Genomic DNA, 17905 nt, shown 5'->3' on the forward strand with positions numbered 1-17905 from the left:
AATATAAAATAAAGAATGTTTTGTTGGTAAAAGCACATCCATACATTTTTATTTATCCCGACACAAAAATGAATTTATTGTCTCACAGCATGAAAAGCATCTGATTACTGCAACAATGAGAATTTCAATTTTTTGAGACAGGACGACACAGAGTTGCAGATAAAGAGACTAAAACTAGTAAAAGTAACCAGTAAAACAACTCGACCCACTGCAGAGAGAGAGAGATTAATAAAGTTTATATGAGCTCAACTAAACTCCATCCTGTTGGCTGCAGCAGAGGAGCTTCTAGTTCTGTTGGTCTTCCTCAGATTGGATGAAACTGATCTGAAATGTTTCACTTCCCTCTCTGGGCTCAGTAACCATGGCAACAGACAGGCATCACTGCCGAACCATGACGACAGACAGGTTTCAGTACTACAGATAAAAAGTTAAAGGTTGCATTTTGTTCCTATGACGTATTTATGTTAAAAACCCAAATTCACAAAGAAATCAACAATGACATGCTTCTGATCAATAATCTGATCAAGCGATTGATCCATTGATAAACAGCATGATGAGACTAATCGAAGACAGAGGACATTTTGAAACACGTTTTTAAAAAGCATGAAGTCAGAATCATTTAAAATTGGTATGTAAACTTTCATTATCAATACTTTAAGTGATTGATCCATTGATAAACAGCATGATGAGAGTAATCCAAGTCCCTGTTGGAGTCAGTCAGAGCATTTCCATAGAGAGCCACTTTGCATCAGCAGCACCATGCTCCAGTGCTCTGGGAGAGTTTATAGTCCTGAGAGTTGAACACTGGATGACTGACAGCCGTCCTTCATGACAACAGAAGACACAGAAATCCTCCTCATCAAAAACATGACTTTGATCTGCGTCCTCATCTGGACTCTCCTCTGCTGCTGCTTCACAGGTAAAGTCCAGAGAATCAAACTCCTCTCCTCTATGAACATCCGTCCCTCTGAAATGAAGCCGACAAGACCATGACGCTGCTTTATGTTTTTGTCTCTGTGTCCTCAGAGTCCAGAGGTCAGGTCACAGTGACTCAGCCTGGAGCAGTGAGCTCTGCTCTGGGAGGCTCCGTCACCATCAACTGTCGGACCAGTCGGGATGTTTATAATAATAACTATTTAGCCTGGTACCAACAGAGAGACGGAGAAAGTCCTAAACTCCTCATTTACGCTGCTAGCACTCGAGAATCAGGGATCCCAGGTCGTTTTACAGGCAGTGGATCAAACTCTGCCTTCACTCTGACCATCAGTGGAGTTCAGGCTGAAGATGCAGCAGTTTACTACTGTCAGAGTTATCATGATATCAACAGTCAAGCTGTGTTCACACAGTGAAAAACCGTCGTACAAAAACCTCCCTCAGTCAGACTGAACAGAAACTGAACTGACTGCTGCAGCTGGAAGCTACTGCAGAGACTGATACACTTCACTGAGGACACACACACACACACACATACACACACACACACACACACACACACACACACACACACACACACACACACACACACACACACACACACATCCAGGTCACATTATAATTCCACCTTCATGTCTCATTTGCTAAATACTCCAGAGGGGCCAACCTGGGACAGCTAATGACAAAAGTCTTAGTCATGATCTTTGACCTCAGCTTCATTCTGGATTGCAGCCATTTCAACTATATGCAATTAATCAAACCACTCAAGTGTAAATTACATCATCATTATGAATAAAACACACTAAATGAGGCTGATTTAAAATGGGCAGCATATAACATTTGGTGTTTAAGGTCCTCTGGAGTGGACAGATGTACTTTCAGTCAGAAAATGTACAAAAAATATGTTGTTACAATCTGAATACATTTAATTCTGACACCTGGTGTTTAGGATTCAACATTTATTACAGATGTACTCGGTGCATCTCCTCTTGTCTCTGCTACGTTGACTTTAAGATGCCATTAGTGAAAATAAAACACATAGCAAGTCCTACACACTGGGACTGCTGCACCCTGTCTTTAAACAGTATTTTTAAAGCATTTCTAATCAAATCTGAAATACATACAATTTGCATTTTAGTCACACGTTTAATGTTCAACAAACCTCAACACACTACGTTTTTAATGGGCTTGTGTTCATAGAAAAGCTCATCACTTGTAATGTATGTTAAAATGACACTGCTGATAATGATACGATGATGATATAATATGCTGATAATATCCTTCAAATGCAATAAATTCTCTTCAGACTTTATAGTTTATAGGATTCATTTGACTTTCTGGACACTTGTAAAACCATGTGAGTGTTTCAACCAATGGGACACTTCATACATAAGACACATACAGTTTATCTGTCAAACACACAACATGACAACAACTGATTTGATGAATTAGTCTTTATTGTGTCGAAATAATCTGAATGACAACAAGCAACAAAACTTTGTGAATGAAACATTTGATTAGAGAGTGAGTGAGGGAACTAAAGAGGTAGAAGAAAGAAAAAAGACACAGAGAGCGAGACAGTGTTGCAGACTGGGAGCAGTATGAGAGTAAAACCAGCAGCAGAGTCCCAGTGAGTCAGGTCAGGACTGGGAACACTGGTCTCTCCTCAGTGTCTCTGAGACTGGAGTCTGGGAGCCCTGGGTGGCCTCACAGGTCACAGAGCCCACCTTGCTCCACTGGTCTGCAGGGAGCCTCAGGGTGCTGCTCCAGCTGTAGCGGCCGTCCTTCTCCAGCACCCCGGGGCTCCTGCTTTCCTCCCAGCGGCTGCTTCTGCTGTTGCCGTCCACCTTCCAGGACAGACTCCAGTCTGAGGGGAAGCCCTTGTTGGCCAGACACATGAGCGTGGCCGTCCCCTGCTGCAGCTCCTCACTGGAGGGGGGCAGCACCGTCAGGGTGGGATGGACATCACCTAGGAGACACCAATCAGCTTAGAGGACAGGGACCACACAGCTGTCAATCAACCAGCAGACACTCGGACACCTTCACTGTGTGAGAGTTGATTTAGTCCTTTAAGGAGTTTCTGTCAGATGGTTTTTCTGCTCCACCAGTCACTCACTCACACATTGTTTCACTTCCCTTTAAGAAGCCTCTCATGCATATCAGCACAGAGAGAATCATCAAACAGAATGAGCTGAAATATATCAAACTACACTGGAAATAAAAGAAATTAAACTTTCTCATCACAATCAGCCAAAACCTGAACTATATGTGACTTTAAAATATTAATAGACACATACACAAATCCAGAAAATCAACCGACTGCAATCAAATGTTGGACAAGAGGAGCGTTTTGAACACTGCTATCATTGAGGTGAAAAATGATATCTCCTCTTGCAAAACATTTGTAAAACGGGTTTACAGTTTTTTTCTTTTCTACACTTCAGGCTGTTTAAATGTCACTTTGACAGGAATGTGTAAAGAAATGTTTAGTAAAACTGCTCTGAGTTAGCCTCCATGATAAAGGAGGAGGATTAAAACATGAATACTAAAAGTGTTGGAATTAAAACAAGATATATTTATCTGCCTCAAACACCCGAAACATGACATTAAAAATGACTTCACAGTATATTATTTAATATTTGTGCAGAAACTTACTTCCAACATTCAGTCTGGTTCCTCCACCAAAAGTCCACCACAGTGATACAAAACCGCGGTACAAAAACCTCTGACTGTAGAGAGACACGGCTCTCTGACTTTGACACACTGAACTAAACCTACAAGCCCTCAAGATGCAACTTTACTATTAAAGTTGGAAATAATGATTTATCTACTGTCTTAATATTTTATATCTACTGGAATAAGTTTTTTAATTCACATTTCTGAAGCAAACTTTGTCTGTTACTGACAAATATTTTTGCAAAAATTAAACATTAATATGAAAAACTGACTATTTTCCTTGTAATATGAAGAAAAAAGAAAAAATTGCTCCTGAAACAACAAAAACAATAAAACATTTGACTTACTTCCAACATCCAGTCTGGTTCCTCCACCGAACGTGTACCACAGTGATACAAACTCATTGAGCCGCCGTACAAAAACCTCTGACTGTAGAGAGACACGGCTCTCTGACTTTGACACAAACAAACTCAACAAAATTAGTCTCTGATTGTAAAATATTATCAGCTGATATGAAAAGTGACGATTACACAGAGCCACAGATTTACACAATGTATGTTTTTATTTGATATATGTTAATTTTTAATGAAACTTAATTTACTCTTCATTTCATTTAAACAAGACAGACGACATTGTGAAAGACATTTTTCAACAAACATGAAGCCAAACTCGTATAAAATTGACATTGAAAATATCCTAATCAATACTTTGAGTGATTGATCCATTGATAAACAGCATGATGAGAGTAATCCAAGTCCCTGTTGGAGTCAGTCAGAGCATTTCCATAGAGAGCCACTTTGCATCAGCGGCACCATGCTCCAGTGCTCTGGGAGAGTTTATAGTCCTGAGAGTTGAACACTGGATGACTGACAGCTGTCCTTCATGACAACAGAAGACACAGAAATCCTCCTCATCAAAAACATGACTTTGACCTGCGTCCTCATCTGGACTCTCCTCTGCTGCTGCTTCACAGGTAAAGTCCAGAGAATCAAACTCCTCTCCTCTATGAATATCCGTCCCTCTGAAATGAAGACGACAAAACCATGATGCTGCTTTATGTTTCTGTCTCTGTGTCCTCAGAGTCCAGAGGTCAGGTCACAGTGACTCAGCCTGGAGCAGTGAGCTCTGCTCTGGGAGGCTCCGTCACCATCAACTGTCGGACCAGTCAGAGGGTAAATGATGGAGAAGACCTTTTCTGGTACCAACAGAGAGATGGAGAAACTCCTAAACTTCTCATTTACTATGCTAATAGAAGAGCATCCGGGATTCCAGGTCGTTTTACAGGCAGTGGATCAAACTCTGCCTTCACTCTGACCATCAGTGGAGTTCAGGCTGAAGATGCAGCAGTTTACTACTGTCAGAGTTACCACAGCATCAACAGTCAGCGTGTGTTCACACAGTGAAAAACCGTCGTACAAAAACCTCCCTCAGTCAGACTGAACAGAAACTGAACTGACTGCTGCAGCTGGAAGCTACTGCAGAGACTGATACACTTCACTGAGGACACACACACACACACACACACACACTATTATCACTTACATCATTATCAACCAAATGTGTGCATACCTCAAATTACATTTCAGATACGTTCAATCAGTAGAGACAGGTGAATTAAGTAAAGATAATAGGTTATTACAGACTGGAGATTAAATAGATTAACAGATCATATCTGCTGATGAAGTCTTGACAAAAACCCTTTGGTACATCAACTCTTTAGGGAGATTTTGTAATAAAGGGACATGCGCCCTGAGCAGCAGCATATAATTTTCCCCAAAATAAGAGGGCCAGGCATCCCAAAAAACACAGGGAACTATTTCACCCAAGCGGCTCACTAACCAAGCAGGAATGAAACAAGCCGTGAATACTTAAAAAAAATGCCATAATCTGCTATGAGATGAAACATAGTAGAAAGCATGACACCAAAAACTTTAAAATGCTTAACTGATAGGTTTTAACCAGCAATAGTGAATGGTCAGGAGTGACCTGACTAGCTTCACCATCAATGGCTAGAGGAGAGAAATGCCCTGCTTGAGATTTTAAGACTTTAACTATAATATATAATGGTCAACTGTGACCTGAATATCTTAGCCAGCATTAGCTTGATTACAACAATGCCCTGATTGGCATTTAAAAGGCCTCAGACAGCAATGGCAAATGGTCAGCAATGACTTGAATAGCAATAAATTGAAGAATATGATTCTTCTAATTAACATATTGTGGGTCTGGATTAGTCGTCTAAGTTTAGACCTATTTTATGTCGTATAACTGATTATAGAAGTGCATATTTTTACATGCATCACAATGTACAAGAACTTACAAAGTAAAGGGGAGTACATTGAAAACAATAGGTTTCATTTTACAAATTACCAAAATTCCTTATTGTGCAGAGGAATTTAGAAATACTGGCCCATCTCTAAAAGCCTGTTACCCGTCTAGCTGAGGTAAATCAAGACCCAGCTGCTATTATAGAATTACAGTAATGTTCCTCATCCCTTGAGTTGAGGTCAAAAATAACAAACCTTCCACAAATAGTTCCTTGTTGCAAGTATGATAGATGAGGAAAATCAAGACCGGACGCTATTTTAGAATTTACAGGAAAAGAGTTCTCCTGGCACAGGTAGACACTGGTACAATAAAGACAATGTTTCAGTTTGGAAAAGCACCTTGGAAACTCTGAACCCAGAAGAAATGACAGATTGATGTAAACATGAAGGGATTATGATGGATACTGTGGTACTAACCCTAACCCTAACCCATCGTTTATTCTTGGATGTATCAGACAAAACTCATGGGGAGGGTCCAGGTTGACATAACTGAAGCATTTCCATAGAGAGCCACTTTGCATCAGCAGCACCATGCTCCAGTGCTCTGGGAGAGTTTATAGTCCTGAGAGTTGAACACTGGATGACTGACAGCTGTCCTTCATGACAACAGAAGACACAGAAATCCTCCTCATCAAAAACATGACTTTGATCTGCGTCCTCATCTGGACTCTCCTCTGCTGCTGCTTCACAGGTAAAGTCCAGAGAATCAAACTCCTCTCCTCTATGAACATCCGTCCCTCTGAAATGAAGCCGACAAGACCATGACGCTGCTTTATGTTTTTGTCTCTGTGTCCTCAGAGTCCAGAGGTCAGTACACAGTGACTCAGCCTGGAGCAGTGAGCTCTGCTCTGGGAGGCTCCGTCACCATCAACTGTAGGACCAGTCATAACGTTCGTGTTTGGAACAGCAACCACCTTTTCGCCTGGTACCAACAGAGAGATGGAGAAACTCCTAAACCTCTCATTTACTGGGCTAGCACTCGAGCATCAGGGATTCCAGGTCGTTTTACAGGCAGTGGATCAAACTCTGACTTCACTCTGACCATCAGTGGAGTTCAGGCTGAAGATGCAGCAGTTTACTACTGTCAGAGTTTTCACTATCCCAACAGTCAGTGGGTGTTCACACAGTGAAAAACCGTCGTACAAAAACCTCCCTCAGTCAGACTGAACAGAAACTGAACTGACTGCTGCAGCTGGAAGCTACTGCAGAGACTGATACACTTCACTGAGGACACACACACACACACACACACACACACACTATTATAGATAGATAGATAGATAGATAGATAGATAACTTTATTAATCCCCAAGGGGAAATTAGGTTACCATAGCAGCTGTTACATTCAAGTACAAATACAGTCAAAATACAAAGGAAATATAGAAACAAGAAGAAGCAATAAAGTACTATATACAATAAAATGCTTAGGTAGTTATAGAGTAAAATAAAATACTGAGGTATTGAGGAGTAAAGTGGAATATAAGGTGCAAGAGAATAAGGTGCAGTTTTATTTACAGTAATAATAATTTTACTACAGTAATAATAAGTTAAGATTATTTGTGTGTTTTGGAGTAAGTGTTGTAAAGTCTGATGGTACCAGGTAGGAATGACTTCCTGTGCCGTTCCTTTTAGCAGCAGGGTTGAAGGAGTCTGTTGCTGAAGTTGCTCTTAAGCTTGTCCAGAGTTTTGTGTTGGGGGTGAGAGGCATTGTCCATGATAGCCAGCAGTGTTGCCAGCATCCTGTCCTCCACCACCTCCTCCAGGGTGACAAGCTTAGAGCCAACAACAGACCGTGCCTTCTTTAAGAGTTTGTTCAGTCTGTTGGCATTCTTCGTCTTGATGCCCGCACCCCAGGACACCACAGCGAAGAAGATGTGCTCGCAACAACAGACTGATCAAATATCTGGAGCATCCGGTTGCAGACATTAAAGGAGCTGAGCCTCCTCAGGAAGTAAAGCAAGCTCAGGCCCTTTTTGTAGACTGCCTCCGTGTTTGTAGACCACTCCAGTTTATTGTCCAGCACCAACCCAGATATTTGTATGAGTCCCATATCACTTACACTCATCAACAATCTAATGTGTGCATACCTCAAATCACATTTCAGATACTTTCAATCAGAAGAGACGGATAATAATATATGTTTTAGCCAGCAATAATGAATGGTCACCATCAATGGCTAGTAGAGAGAAATGACCTGTTTCAGATTTAAAGACTTTAACTATTAATACAATATGGTCAACTGTGACCTGAATATCTTAGCCAACAATAGCTTGAGAACAAAAATTACTTGCTTGACATTTGAAGGCCTCAGACAGCAATGGCAAATGGTCAGCAATGATTTGAATAGCAAGAAATTTCAGAATATGATACATTCTAATCAACCTATTGTGGGTCGGGATTAGTCGTCCAATTTTAGACCTATTTCATGTAGTATAACTGATTATAGAAGAGCAGATTTTACATGCATCATGATGTACAAGAACTTGCCAAGCAAAGGGGAGTAGATTGAAAACAATAGGTTTCATGTTACATGTGACGAAATACCCTTATTGTACAGATGAATTTAGAAACACTGGCCCATCTCTAAAAGCCTGTTGCCTGTCTAGCTGAGGTAAATCAAGACCCAGCTGCTGTTATAGAATCACAGCAATGTTCCTCATCCCTTGAGTTGAGGTCAAGAATAACAAACTTTCCACAAATAGTTCCTTGTTGCAAGTACGCTAGATGAGGAAAATCAAGACAGGCTGCTATTTTAGAATTTACAGGAAAAGATTTCTCCTGGCACAGGTAGACACTGGTACAATAAAGACAATGTTTGAGTTTGGAAAAGCACCTTGGAAACTCTGAACCCAGAAGAAATGACGGGTTGATGTGAACATGAAGGGATTAGGATGGAGACGTTGAACCTGATATTTGAGCAGTAGTGCAGGAAATGGTTTGGCAACAGCAACAACATGATATGATGTGGACAGCTACAGTTCAAACTTCAGCTCAGTCCAAACTAAGTGCGCAGGAAATAACATTTTATATGGCACTGAATCCTAACGCAAGTTAGTAATTAAGATGTTCCTGAACTCTTTGAATTTTAATTTGTTTCTCTGAATACCACCCACCTGTAAGTTTATTCTTGGATGTATCAGACAAAACTCATGGGGAGGGTCCAGGTTGACCTAACTGAAGCATTTCCATAGAGAGCCACTTTGCATCAGCAGCACCATGCTCCAGTGCTCTGGGAGAGTTTATAGTCCTGAGAGTTGAACACTGGATGACTGACAGCTGTCCTTCATGACAACAGAAGACACAGAAATCCTCCTCATCAAAAACATGACTTTGATCTGCGTCCTCATCTGGACTCTCCTCTGCTGCTGCTTCACAGGTAAAGTCCAGAGAATCAAACTCCTCTCCTCTAGGAACATTCGTCCCTCTGAAATGAAGCCGACAAAACCATGACGCTGCTTTATGTTTTTGTCTCTGTGTCCTCAGAGTCCAGAGGTCAGATCACAGTGACTCAGCCTGGAGCAGTGAGCTCTGCTCTGGGAGGCTCCGTCACCATCAACTGTAGGACCAGTCAGAGGGTTCATGCTTGGGGCAGCTCCTACTATTTATCCTGGTACCAACAGAGAGATGGAGAAACTCCTAAAGTCCTCATTTACAGGGGTAGCACTCGAGCATCAGGGATTCCAGGTCGTTTTACAGGCAGTGGATCAAACTCTGACTTCACTCTGACCATCAGTGAAGTTCAGGCTGAAGATGCAGCAGTTTACTACTGTAAGAGTCAACATCTCGTCAACGGTCAATATCCGTTCACACAGTGAAAAACCGTCGTACAAAAACCTCCCTCAGTCAGACTGAACAGAAACTGAACTGACTGCTGCAGCTGGAAGCTACTGCAGAGACTGATACACTTCACTGAGGACACACACACACACACACACACACACACACACACACATCCAGGTCACATTATAATTCCACGTTCATGTCTCATTTGCTAAATACTCCAGAGGGGCCAACCTGGGACAGCTAATGACAAAAGTCTTGGTCATGATCTTTGACCTCAGCTTCATTCTGGATTGCAGCCATTTCAACTATATGCAATTAATCAAACCACTCAAGTGTAAATTACATCATCATTATGAATAAAACACACAAAATGAGTCAGATTTAAAATGGGCAGCATATAACATTTGGTGTTTCTGGTTCTCTGTAGTTGACAGATGTACTTTCAGTCAGAAAACGTACAAAAAATATGTTGTTACAATCTGAATACATTTAATTCTGACACCTGGTGTTTAGGATTCAACATTTATTCCAGATGTACTCGGTGCATCTCCTCTTGTCTCTGCTATTTAGACTTTAAGATGCCATATCTCTAAATCATGAACAGATACAAATAATGAACTGCAACTGGGTTCAGGGCTCTAAGGGTCCACCACATGGAGGATCGGACATGTTTCTCCAGCTTTAATGCTTCAGATTACCTTACAAATATTTGTCCACTGTAGTGCACACCATGCAGAAAAAGGGATAAATATTTGTATAGATGGTCTACGTGTGTGTAGCATGAAGGGGCTACAGCTTACATTTCATTGTGCACCTTGGATTGCAACATGACAGATAAATGAACTTTATTACCTTGAATTAGTGCAGGAAAAACTCAAACTTCCTGTTGCTTTAATTGGAAATTTGTATAACTTTAAACAAAGTCTTAGACTGGAAACACAGATGGTAGTTTGCATATTTTACATCGTGATCACATCTTCTACTGCAGACACAGATACTTCACAACCACATATTGGTGTGATATAGGAGTCTCAGATGGTTTCAGTGGGAGTCAGTCTGGGACCGACTTCACTCTGACCATCACTGGAGTTCAGACTGAAGATGCAGGAGTTTACTACTGTCAGCAGGATTACAGCCGCCTGTTCACACAGTGACACAATGTCATACAACAACCTCCTTCAGCTAAAGAGGAACTGATCTGAATAAACAGCTGCAGAAAACTGAAAGACAATATATGACTATAATAGATGTTATAACATTATTTAATTCTAATATTTTACACTGACAATAAAAACCGCATTTAAAAAAATATTAAACATTATTTTAGGAAACATTTAAATATTTAACCTCCTCTGAGTTTGATGTCAACTCATTCAACAGGTAAGCTAATATAGAAGATAATACATCAGTACTTTCCTTCTTCAGAATAGTTTTTTCTGAGTTTTGTGAGATTATTCTTAATATATATCCAAGAAAAATACACAGTGTGGAACTGCATCATTAAATCTACAGTATATCAAGCTTTATATATTCAGTTAAAGAGTTAAGTTGGATCCTGATATTTTCTTCATCATTGCTGCATGTCTCTTTAAGTTCAACATTTTAAAATTTAAACTCATTTCGTCTGCAAGAAGGAACTCACATTTGTTGTTGTTTTTGTTTGTATAGAAACTTATTAGTGGTCTGTCTGTCATCTTTGTCTTTTATCCTTCTGCCTGAGATTTTACAAAAGCAAGTGAATTTGAACATTTATTTAAAAAACAATAGAAAAAGTTGTTTAAGATAGCCATAATGTCATATTGCGTACGCTGATGACATGCTATTCTATTTTCCCAATGATTTTTAAACTGTTTTCTTTGTGATACATTCATTTCAGTCATGTACTTTTTCTTTAAAAAGCCCAACATCACAAATCATAACTTAACCTCACCTGGCTTTACAATCTGGCGATTTCAGAGCTGCAGAAACATGTTGTGAACACATCATCATCTTCTAAGTAGATTATATGAACTTTTTGGCAAACAGCTGCTTTTCCAACTACAACACTTTCATTAGTTTGGAGAAATGTTTGTGTCTACCTCAAGTACGTAAGTTCACTTTTTGTTTAGCTCTTTCTTTGATCTCCAACAGCTTCAAACAAACAGTGAGCTGAAACTCACTATGAAGCTCCATAAAGCATTGAGGAGTTGCAGAGCCAGCTGATGATTCTTGTGGGTTTCACGTTGTCACATTGTCATAACCACTTCAGAGGTAATTTCAACATGATCTCCACTCATCCTTTATTGCCCACCTTTTTGATACCACTACAAAGAGAAGACATGATCATGTTGTATTTCCAAATGATCTCAGACACATAAAAAAACATTAAAAAAACAACAACAAATAAAAGATTTCCTTGATTTTATTCTCGCAACAATTTTAAACCTTTACATGTTAAGCAGAATAAGGGCTCTGTCTAAATAATGATATCCATCAAATCATTGCTGATTTAAAGACAAATGTTTGAATTATCTGAAATGTTGTGACTTTGCACTTATCCATCTCGCTCATGTTTCTAAATATGTATATATAAACCATGGTGAAGCTAAGAGGTGATGCAAGCATGATAAAATAATCTCATGAAAGTTGCTGATTTGATGAAATCTTTATTCATTTCAGATCTTAAAAGTATCAACAAAGGATGAAATGAAGCAAAAGAAATTGCAGTGTTGCAGACTGAGAGCAGTATGAGAGTAAAACCAGCAGCAGAGTCCCAGTGAGTCAGGTCAGGACTGGGAACACTGGTCTCTCCTCAGTGTCTCTGAGACTGGAGTCTGGGAGCCCTGGGTGGCCTCACAGGTCACAGAGCCCACCTTCCTCCACTGGTCTGCAGGGAGCCTCAGGGTGCTGCTCCAGCTGTAGCGGCCGTCCTTCTCCAGCACCCCGGGGCTCCTGCTCTCCTCCCAGCTGCTGCTGCTGCTGCTGCTGCTGCCGTCCACCTTCCAGGACAGACTCCAGTCTGAGGGGAAGCCCTTGTTGGCCAGACACATGAGCGTGGCCGTCCCCTGCTGCAGCTCCTCACTGGAGGGGGGCAGCACCGTCAGGGTGGGATGTATATCACCTAGAAGACACCAATCAGCTTAGAGGACAGGGACCACACAGCTGTCAATCAACCAGCAGACACTCGGACACCTTCACTGTGTGAGAGTTGATTTAGCCCTTTAAGGAGTTTCTGTCAGATGGTTTTTCGGCTCCACCAGTCACTCACTCACACATTGTTTCACTTCCCTTTAAGAAGCCTCTCATGCATATCAGCACAGAGAGACTCATCAAACAGAATGAGCTGAAATATATCAAACTACACTGGAAATAAAAGAGATCAAACTTTCTCATCACAATCAGCCAAAACCTGAACTATATGTGACTTTAAAATATTTAGTGGACACATACACAAATACAGAAAATCAACCGACTGCAATCAAATGTTGGACAAGAGGAGCGTTTTGAACACTGCTATCATTGAGGTGAAAAATGACATCTCCTCTTGCAAAACATTTGTAAAACAGGTTTACAGTTTTATCTTTTCTACACTTCAGGCTGTTTAAATGTCACTTTGACAGGAATGTGTAAAGAAATGTTTAGTAAAGCTGCTCTGAGTTAGCCTCCATGATAAAGGAGGAGGATTAAAACATGAATACTAAAAGTGTTGGAATTAAAACAAGATATATTTATCTGCCTCAAACATCCAATACATTAAAAAATGACTTCACAGTATATTATTTAATATTTTTGCAGAAACTTACTTCCAACATTCAGTCTGGTTCCTCCACCAAAAGTCCACCACAGTGATACAAACTCATTGAGCCACCGTACAAAAACCTCTGACTGTAGAGAGACACGGCTCTCTGACTTTGACACACTGAACTAAACCTACAAGCCCTAAAGATGCAACTTTACTATTAAAGTTGGAAATAATGATTCATCTACTGTCTTAATATTTTACATTGATTGCAATAAGTTTTTTAATTCACATTTCTGAAGCAAACTTTGTCTCTTACTGCAAAATATTTTTGCAAAAATTAAACATTAACATGAAAAAATGACTATTTTCCTTGTAATATGTAGAAAAAAAGAAAAAATCGCTCCTGAAACAACAAAAACAATAAGACATTTGACTTACTTCCAATATTCAGTCTGGTTCCTCCACCGAACGTGTACCACAGTGATACAAACTCATTGAGCTGCCGTACAAAAACCTCTGACTGTAGAGAGACACGGCTCTCTGACTTTGACACAAACAAACTCAACAAAATTAGTCTCTGTGTTATCGTCACTTTTAATATCAGCTGATAATATTTTACAATCAGAGCCACAGATTTACACAATGTATGTTTTTATTTGATATATTCATTTTTAATGAAACTTAAATTACTCTTCATTTAATTTAAACAAGACAGACGACATTGTGAAACACATTTTTCAACAAACATGAAGCCAAACTTGTATAAAATTGACATTGAAAATATCCTAATCAATACTTTAAGTGATTGATCCATTGATAAACAGCATGATGAGAGTAATCCAAGTCCCTGTTGGAGTCAGTCAGAGCATTTCCATAGAGAGCCACTTTGCATCAGCAGCACCATGCTCCAGTGCTCTGGGAGAGTTTATAGTCCTGAGAGTTGAACACTGGATGACTGACAGCTGTCCTTCATGACAACAGAAGACACAGAAATCCTCCTCATCAAAAACATGACTTTGATCTGCGTCCTCATCTGGACTCTCCTCTGCTGCTGCTTCACAGGTAAAGTCCAGAGAATCAAACTCCTCTCCTCTATGAACATCCGTCCCTCTGAAATGAAGCCGACAAAACCATGATGCTGCTTTATGTTTTTGTCTCTGTGTCCTCAGAGTCCAGAGGTCAGTACACAGTGACTCAGCCTGGAGCAGTGAGCTCTGCTCTGGGAGGCTCCGCCACCATCAACTGTAGGACCAGTGAGGATGTTTATGGTGATGACTCTTTAGCCTGGTACCAACAGAGAGATGGAGAAACTTCTAAACTTCTCATTTACGATGCTAGCACTCGAGAATCAGGGATTCCAGGTCGTTTTACAGGCAGTGGATCAAACTCTGCCTTCACTCTGACCATCAGTGGAGTTCAGGCCGAAGATGCAGCAGTTTACTACTGTCAGAGTGTTCATGAAATCAACAGTCAGTGGGTGTTCACACAGTGAAAAACCGTCGTACAAAAACCTCCCTCAGTCAGACTGAACAGAAACTGAACTGACTGCTGCAGCTGGAAGCTACTGCAGAGACTGATACACTTCACTGAGGACACACACACACACACACACACACACACATGCACACACTATCATCACTTACACCAGTTATCAACCAAATGTGTGCATACCTCAAATCACATTTCAGATACTTTTAATCAGTAGAGACAGGTGAATTAAGTAAAGATAATAGGTTATTACAGACTGAAGATTGAACAGATTAACAGATGATATGTGCCGATGAAGTCTTGACAAAAAGTCTTTGGTTCATAAACTCTGTAGGGAGATTTTGCAATAAAGGGACATCTGCCCTGAGCAGCAGCAGATAATTCCTCCCCAAAATAAGAGGGCCAGGCATCCCAAAAAACACGGACAATATTTCCCCCAAGCGGCTCACTAACCAAGCAGGAATGAAACAAGCCACAAATATTTGAACAGAAATGCCACAATCTGCTATGAGATGAAACATAGTAGAAAGCATGACACCAAACATTACAATGCTTAACTAATAGGTTTAAGCCATAATGGTCAGCAATGACTTGAATAGAAATGAATTGAACAATATGATAAGTCCTAATAGACATCTTGTGGGTCGGGATTAGTCGTCCAAGTTTAGACCTATTTTATGTAGTACAACTGATTATAGATGTGCAGATTTTTACATGCATCATGATGTACGAGAACTTAACAAGCAAAGGGGAGTAGATTGAAAACAATATGTTTCATGTTACATATGACCAAATTCCCTTATTGTACATAGGAATTTAGAAATACTGGCCGATCTTTAAAAGCCTGTTACCTGTCTAGCTGACGTAAATCAATAACCAGCTGCTGGTATAGAATTACAGCAATGTTCCTCATCCCTTGAGTTGAGGTAAAGAATAACAACCTTTCCACAAATAGTTCCTTGTTGCAAGTACGCTAGATGAGGAAAATCAAGTCCGGACACTATTTTAGAATTTACATGAAAAGAGTTCTCCTGGCACAGGTAGACACTGGTACAATAAAGACAATGTTTCAGTTTGGAAAAGCGCCTTGGAAACTCCGAACCCAGAAGAAATGACGGATTGATGTGAACATGAAGGGATTAGGATGGAGACTGTGAACCTGATGTTTGAGCAGTAGTGCAAGAAATGGGTTGGCAACAGCAACAACATGATATGATGTGGACAGCTACAGTTCAAACTTCAGCTCAGTCCAAACTGAGAGCAAAGGAAATAAGATATTTTATATGGCACTGGATCCTAACGCAAGTCAGTAATTAAGAAGTTCCTGAACTCTTTGAACTATAATTTCTTTTCTCTGAATACCACCCATCTGTAAGTTTATTCTTGGATGTATCAGACAAAACTCATGGGGAGGGTCCAGGTTGACATAACTGAAGCATTTCCATAGAGAGCCACTTTGCATCAGCAGCACCATGCTCCAGTGCTCTGGGAGAGTTTATAGTCCTGAGAGTTGAACACTGGATGACTGACAGCTGTCCTTCATGACAACAGAAGACACAGAAATCCTCCTCATCAAAAACATGACTTTGATCTGCATCCTCATCTGGACTCTCCTCTGCTGCTGCTTCACAGGTAAAGTCCAGAGAATCAAACTCCTCTCCTCTATGAACATCCGTCCCTCTGAAATGAAGCCGACAAAACCATGACGCTGCTTTATGTTTTTGTCTCTGTGTCCTCAGAGTCCAGAGGTCAGTACACAGTGACTCAGCCTGGAGCAGTGAGCTCTGCTCTGGGAGGCTCCGTCACCATCAACTGTCGGACCAGTCAGGATGTTTACAGTAGTAACCTTTTAGCCTGGTACCAGCAGAGAGATGGAGAAACTCCTAAACTGCTAATTTACTATGCTAGCACTCGAGCATCAGGGATTCCAGGTCGTTTTACAGGCAGTGGATCAAACTCTGACTTCACTCTGACCATCAGTGGAGTTCAGGCTGAAGATGCAGCAGTTTACTACTGTAAGAGTTTTCACTATCCCAACAGTCAGGATGTGTTCACACAGTGAAAAACCGTCGTACAAAAACCTCCCTCAGTCAGACTGAACAGAAACTGAACTGACTGCTGCAGCTGGAAGCTACTGCAGAGACTGATACACTTCACTGAGGACACACACACACACACACACACACACACACACACACACACACACACACACACACACACACACACACACACAACAAACACAATAGCCATTTCACATTCATATAAATACAGCCAAGGGTTGTTGGAAAAGTATTAGATCATAAAAATAGGTCTCTAACAGTCACAAAAACAACACATTTCATCATGGCTTTCATTGTAGACACAGTTTCTGACCTGTCTGGGAACTTATTTAGTGAGAAAACTGTGCTGAACTCTTCAAACTCTTTTCCGACTGAAACATTGATGTCGAGAATGTTCCGATCCAAACCTTTAATGATAAATTCAGTTGTTTACAGCAAATTAATGGTTACACCTAAAACTTAGAAAAATTAAAAGTCAAACATTTTAATATTTATATTTTAAAGCATCATAAACCTGATTTGAATTAACACATTGACAACATCAGATCACTTACATCTTGAAATACACTCTGCAGCACAGCAGGTGACTGACAGATCTTTGTAACCTGCACAACATTTGAATGATGGCAGTGTTTATTATTGTCAAATGAAAATGACACAAAGCAGCTGTGATTACTTTCTCTGACATTCCCTTTATTAAAGAAATCAGTAAAAAGTGGAGCTGAAGAGAGAGAGAGAGTTTTATCCATCAACAATTTCTGTTATTGATCTACCTGCTTCAGGATACCACAGCTAAACACTGTCAGGCTGCACTGACACAACTATCAGTTTTCGCCTGTATTACATATTCTCATCATTTTTCATGTTTATCTAACATTACAAAATGCTGCTCAGCAGAACTGTGAGGATATAAATGA

At 40.3% G+C, this 17905-nt stretch overlaps 3 gene segments (V, D, J or C); 1 reads left to right on the plus strand and 2 right to left on the minus strand.

The window, feature by feature from the left end:
* The window catches only part of LOC140994109 (Ig kappa chain V region 3547-like), a 75508-nt gene extending 58518 nt beyond the window's left edge, over window positions 1–16990 (plus strand). The window contains 3 exon segments of the V gene segment in view: window positions 9420–9511; window positions 16515–16560; window positions 16668–16990. Of these exon segments, the coding sequence occupies window positions 9420–9511; window positions 16515–16560; window positions 16668–16990 (461 nt within the window).
* LOC140993391 (Ig kappa-b4 chain C region-like) lies at window positions 2402–13910 on the minus strand. The segment is given in 2 exon segments: window positions 2402–2902; window positions 13879–13910. A coding segment is annotated over 1 exon segment (258 nt).
* Window positions 12429–12802, minus strand: LOC140993390 (Ig kappa-b4 chain C region-like). The segment is given in 1 exon segment: window positions 12429–12802. A coding segment is annotated over 1 exon segment (264 nt).
* Window positions 16991–17905: the final 915 nt, after the last annotated feature.

The sequence above is a fragment of the Pagrus major genome, chromosome 3 (genome assembly GCF_040436345.1).
Source record: "Pagrus major chromosome 3, Pma_NU_1.0".
Classification (NCBI taxonomy): domain Eukaryota; kingdom Metazoa; phylum Chordata; class Actinopteri; order Spariformes; family Sparidae; genus Pagrus; species Pagrus major.